Source organism: Cebus imitator, unplaced genomic scaffold (assembly GCF_001604975.1).
Source record: "Cebus imitator isolate Cc_AM_T3 unplaced genomic scaffold, Cebus_imitator-1.0 Scaffold292, whole genome shotgun sequence".
Taxonomy (NCBI): Eukaryota; Metazoa; Chordata; class Mammalia; order Primates; family Cebidae; genus Cebus; species Cebus imitator.
This window is the reverse complement of record NW_016107607.1, coordinates 2,987,895-2,993,694: the sequence shown is the minus strand read 5'-3', so window position 1 is coordinate 2,993,694 and position 5,800 is coordinate 2,987,895. Positions and strand designations below refer to the sequence as shown.

General features: G+C 35.8%; 1 protein-coding gene across 15 annotated transcripts in view; it reads left to right on the top strand.

Moving 5' to 3' along the window:
• PAK3 (p21 (RAC1) activated kinase 3) overlaps nt 1-4,403 on the top strand; it is a 291,376-nt gene extending 286,973 nt beyond the window's left edge. For 11 of the 15 annotated variants that reach the window (XM_017502161.2, XM_037729097.1, XM_037729098.1 and 8 more), the window contains one exon: nt 1,087-1,175. Coding sequence is in view for 4 of the 15 variants with exons in the window: in XM_017502175.1 (XP_017357664.1) it covers nt 1,087-1,176 (90 nt within the window). In the remaining 11 variants the exon portion in view is untranslated. Of the gene's footprint in view, nt 1-1,086 lie in introns of all 15 variants that reach the window. The other 4 variants (XM_017502175.1, XM_017502172.2, XM_017502164.2 and 1 more) reach the window with 1 other exon arrangement.
• Nucleotides 4,404-5,800: the final 1,397 nt, after the last annotated feature.

Sequence of the window (5,800 nt, the reverse complement as noted above, 5' to 3'; positions counted from 1 at the left end):
AAAAAAAAAAAAAAAAAAAAAAAAAGCAAGAGATAAATGTAGAGATGTTGAAAAGAAAGTACCCGGTAGCTTATTGCATTTAGAACATAAAGAAGAGAAAGACAAAAGAGGACAAGTGATGGAAGATAATACAATAGCTAACATTTCTTGACCCTATGTAACTTATAAGGAACTGCCACTTACCTCATTTAACCATTTTAATAAACAGATTTAACCTAAGTGCTCTGACTCAAAGCCCCTATAGCTTACATTATACAAGATTGCCCTGTCTGTGAGACTGTTACATAACATTTTAAATGTTGAATTTAAGGTGACGTAAGAACATCCCATAGGAAATATCCAGCAGGAAAACTAGGACCAGAGTTCAGGAAAGAGATCAGGTCACACAGTATGGATTTAGGAGTCATCCCCACAAAGCGGATGGTAGGTTGAAACCCTGAAGGAGAATGAGGTCTGTAAGAAATTAAATTAGAAAAAGAAGATGATGACAGCCAAGTTCTCAAGAGTAAAAGGCAGGAGGAGGAAGTGAAACCAAGGAAGAAAATGGAGCTGGAATATTCAGTGCACATGTGCATGGAAGAGACCCAATACGGTAGAATGTCACAGGCTCCTAAGGCTAAATAAACAAATTTCAAAGAAGAAAGGGATATCACTTTTATTAAGTACTGTAGAGGGGCAAAAAGAGAAATGGTAGAGGCACAGCTATTGGGTTTAGCAGATAGTAAGCCACTGGTTTCAGGATACAGTTCTTTAATGGTTAACTAAAGATACTTTTTCCAGAATGACAGCTTCTCTAGATAAATTCATCAGTTTAAGAAAATCAAAGAGTCAGACTGTTGCAAACACAGTGAGATTTTACGAGATTCCTTAGAGTTTCTCACTATGCCAGTCAACTTCCAGAAGATTTTATGACATTGAAGTACAAAAACATCTGAAGGACAAAAGCTGGCACCATTTTTAATTAAATGATATTTAATTGGGTGTTCAAAATACATCTTAATTTAAAAGGGCTGCTTGAAAATGTAAAGTAATATACTTGTTGGAGTAAAGAATTCCAATAATTCCTCTTTTGTCTTCCTTTTGCAGCATCCATTTTTAAAATTAGCCAAGCCTCTCTCCAGTCTGACTCCTCTGATTATCGCTGCAAAAGAAGCAATTAAGAACAGCAGCCGCTAAGACTGCAAGCCTTACACCTCACCATCTCCCTCATGAGTAAGACTGAAATAAAACTCTGCTGCAGGAAAGATGGAAGAAAAGACAGTTAAATGGGGTGGGGGTTCTTTATCTTTCAAATGAATAGAAACTTCTTATAAGCCTTTTTCCTACTCCCTCAGATTATGTAATTTATTTGTAAGCCTGAATCGCAGCCCAAACAGGGCAGCAATGTTGAAGTGACCATAAAGCAGTCACTTCCACCGTGAAGCGAAAGAGCCAGTAGTGAATCCCCTCATTTTGTGCATTCACTTTGAAGAAAAAGATTTCTCAAAGATGCACACTCCCTCTTCATAGTGTTGTGTTTGTTTTTAAGTTAGAGAGTAGTCCCTCTTGCATTCAAACCTCCTTCAAAACTCCTTACCCAATGTGATGTTTTTCACTTGCATTGTCATTAGATGTCCAGAAAAAAGATGTCAAAATGTTTTTCTTAAAAAAAGAAAGCAAAAACGCAAAGAAAAAAAAAATTAAAAAGTAAACAAACAAACAAAAAAAAGAGCAAGTACTGTGTGAACATGTGGAAGTCCATGCCCTAATAGAGTCGCAATTTTTTATTCTTCTTCTATAGTGGTGACTTGGTTTGTGTACCTATTTTTCTGCATTTGTGTTGGAAAAGGTTTCTTTTAAGACATTTTCCAAAAGTGGAGAGGAATATGTGTGTTCAGGAAGGGCTTTTAAAAACTGTATATCTAAATAAAGCTCAAACAGTGAAGTCCTGTCACATTTTCACAATCATGCTTAAAAGCTAGTTAAGTAAACCAGGTTGTTAATCTTCTTAATACCTGGAAAAGGACACACTGAAACTGTGACATCCTGCTAGGTGAGTTCAGGTTCTGAACCTAGGAAATCCTGATAGGAGAAACCACATTTAAACAAAGATGGGACTTTCTCTGAGAACCAAAACCAGATAAATGTAGAATACTGAAATCCTTGTTGGACATTGAGTAAACAAAGGTAATGATACCTAAATTAATCCTCTCTTGTGCTTATAAAACATATGCACTGTAAAATAGGCATACCAGGAGGAAATAGTTCCATTAACCAACATTTCCTTATGACACAAATTATTCATTTTGAAAATTTGTAACATTTACAAACGTTTTTTAAAGATCTAAAGAACAGTGATATAGTAAACATTCAACTCTGTAAGAAATGGGAGGTCAGTGAAAGCTACATCCCAATCAATATTTGGCTCTAAGTAGTTGTTCCCATTTTCCCTATGTATCACCTATTTCTGTTTCAGAATATGGTATGTTCATACTTAATTCTTTGGGCTTTTGAATATCAAAAGCATATTCATAAAGATCTTCAAATTCTCTTCAGTGGAAAATAATTTTAACTTACAAACGTATTTCAACAAATGTCAGTCCAACAGAATTCATTTTATGGGTTCAGGAAAATAACAAAATTTGACTATTATTTCACCATACATCTATTTATTAAAAATTCAACAGCTGGCACTTCCTGAATCTTCTGAGAACAGAAAAATATCTGGAAGGTGTCTGTGTAGAAAAGGATATGCTTCTCTTTTGAGTGTATTGACAATTTTATGAATTACAGAAAGTTGTTTCTGTAAGCCTTTGAAAAGCTAACTATTTGTGTTATAGAAGGCTTCTTAATTTGTAGTATTCAAAGAATCTAAACAGAACCTATAAACATTCAGCAAGAAGGGGAAAGAGATTAGTTACTTAGGCCTCTCTCCTTCTTTGCAAAGTTACATCCATCCATTTAACCATCCATGTATTCATTCCTTAAAATGAAAGCACTTTCTTTAGAGTTTCAGCAAAACATTTAGTGTACGTGTTTATGCTTAGGAGATGACCCCACGGGTGTGTTTCCTATTTTCCCTGTTGTTTTCTTTGACTGTAAAATTTGGGAGGGGCTTGACCTCCTCCCCTTGAAAACGTCCACATTGGGATAAAACAACAAATGTGGAAAGAAAACGAAATGGTAATATTAATTTGAAGCATACTATGTTATACCTTGCAAAAAGGCATCTGGGTCTGAACTGCTCTAATGAGAGAGAGAGAGAGGCCTTAATTTTGATTTCATTTAAGTTTTTTCACTCATAGTGCCAGGAAAGTCAATAAAATCCTGGGAGGCAAATAAAAACCAGTACATTGGTGACCATGTCCTGCCAGTGGAGAGAGCCCAAAACCTGGTTAGGAAGACCTGTTCATCAGTTAGCATCTCTTACACGTTGAGAAGGTCTTTTTTGTTGTTATTTTGGAGAACTTGGAGCAGTGATCCTTCAGATCACTGTAGGCAGAGAAATGGCTTCTCTTTTATGCTTTCAGTTCAGCATATTAAAAACGAGGAGCCAAGCACTTCTTTACTACCACTTTGTACTAAGATTTAATAATAATATATCCCAGGAGGCATTACTTTTATAAATTTGTACCTACGTAAATTTTCAAATGAGAACAGCTTCTAAAACCCTTTCCTTGTATTGGAGAGTTGTGAATGTTTCTAATAAGTATTAGAGAGAAGCTGTTTCTCATGCCACAATGATGCTGAAGGATTCACATTTGGTACAATTGAGCAACTTGGACTCCAGATTGTTAACAGTTTATTCTCTTTCCCCAGATTTTTTTTAGCTCATCTTGACACAGGTGAGTCTATCCAAATCTTTAATGTTACTATTGTGCCCTGAGATAATAAGGGCACATCATTGAATGTTGATTCCAAAATGTCCTGAGATAGGAATAGGGCAGTGGGAAAGTCAGGAAAGGGTGAGAAGCACAGTAAAGATTATTTATTTAAAAAAGAAAAGAACGTTAATGTTGTTAGCAAGGATCCAGTGCGTTGTCATAATCCCATGAAGATTGTCGAATGACACAATCCTCTCAAATCAGTCACCATGTTGGGTAATGACTTCGTTCTTGCTGATCTCGTGTATGTGTCATTGTAAATATTTGTGCGTCCATGTTCCATTTTGGCTACTGGATGGCCAAGTCATGTAAGAAAATTTAACTCAAGTATTTATTCTTTATGTTATTCAGATTTCTTTCAGGCTTGTGAACTGCACCTCAATGTTTGAGTTTAACCACCTGATCCTTACATCTATCCCTCCCCGGTGAAGCACATTCCATTGCTAAAAGAAAAAGAAATATGAAATTGCTTCCTGTTGTCTGTATAACTGTTTTGATAGTTTGAGATGTTTGTCTATAAATGATATTTCTCAGCTCAAAGATCGTGTAAATAATTATATTCCTTTGCTTAATGGGTTGTTTGTTTCTAATGAAGCTGCCAGTTCTGAGAGATTCTATAATATCCCTTTTAAATAACATAAACAGGGATTACAACTATGTAAAAAGAAATGCATATGGACAATGACTGGGAACACAGATAATTGAAATCAGTTGTGTTAGGGTGATGGAATTATGTGAAAAAATTTATTTCTTTTAAAAATTTTCTTTGATGTTATAATAATTGCTTTGTAATAAATAGCAGAAAGGGAACTATAGACACATAGAAAAGACACCAGAAGCAGACGCCTTCTGGCCAGAGCCCAGAGCATGCAGGGCACAGATATTTGCTAGTTACAATAATTCCATAGGCTTTATACTTGCCTGGGTGCTGAGGTTGGCACACGCTCGGGTATGGCATGTGCTTTCTTAGGAGACTATTATCAATAAGTTAAAGCTAGGGAGATGTCACTATTAGAACTCCAAACACACTCTTCTGCTTTAAAACAGGCTGTCTGCCCTCTGCTTTGGTGCGGTATTTGGGCGTCTGTTTTGTGGGTTGCTTTAGATTGGAGGGGTGACCATTTTTAGCCCCCTTAATAACATCTGTTGCAGATACTGCCTTTCTGGAATGTTTTAACAGACTTTCAGGTTGAATTTTGGAGGAATAGAAGGATAAAATCCCCAGTTCCCACCATTTTCTTATCCAACAGGATATTACTGTATATCATTCAAGTAGAATTCTTCTTTTAATAACCAAGATGGCAAGTACCATTGATTTCAATGGAAGTTATGACTTGTAATTAAAAGCTGACTTTGAAACCATTAAACAAATATTTAAGACCATCTCTGCCTGTTGGCATTCAGTTATAGTTCTGTTAATTTTGACTTGGTCATTCGCATTGTAAAAATACTTAGGGGAGTCTTAACCCTGCCATTCTCGGTTGAATCTCTTGGTCTTTATCTGACCTACTTGCAGTTAATATTCAGTTTAACAAAGGCATGACCAAGAATGCAAGTATCTCCTAGTCTCTGAGCTCTGAACAAGAAGACTGAAATTCAGCATTTGTAACTTGCAGTTAATATTCAGTTTAACAAAGGCATGGCCAACAATGCAAATATCTCCCAGTCTCTGAGCTCTGAACAAGAAGACTGAAATTCAGCATTTGTAAACTGACAGTTTAATAGGCCTGGGATTTGGAGTGAACTCAGCACACAATTCTGAACATATATTTGTATGTGGACTGGGAAGGAAATAAATGGTAACTTGGAAATAATGGAAATATTTCTCCTATGAAAGAATTTTTCATAAAAGATTTGTTTCTGATATAATTTTTCTGTTGGTTGGCTTTTAGTTTTTTCATTCCTTTTCTGATCCACACTCCTTTAAGTAACCAAAT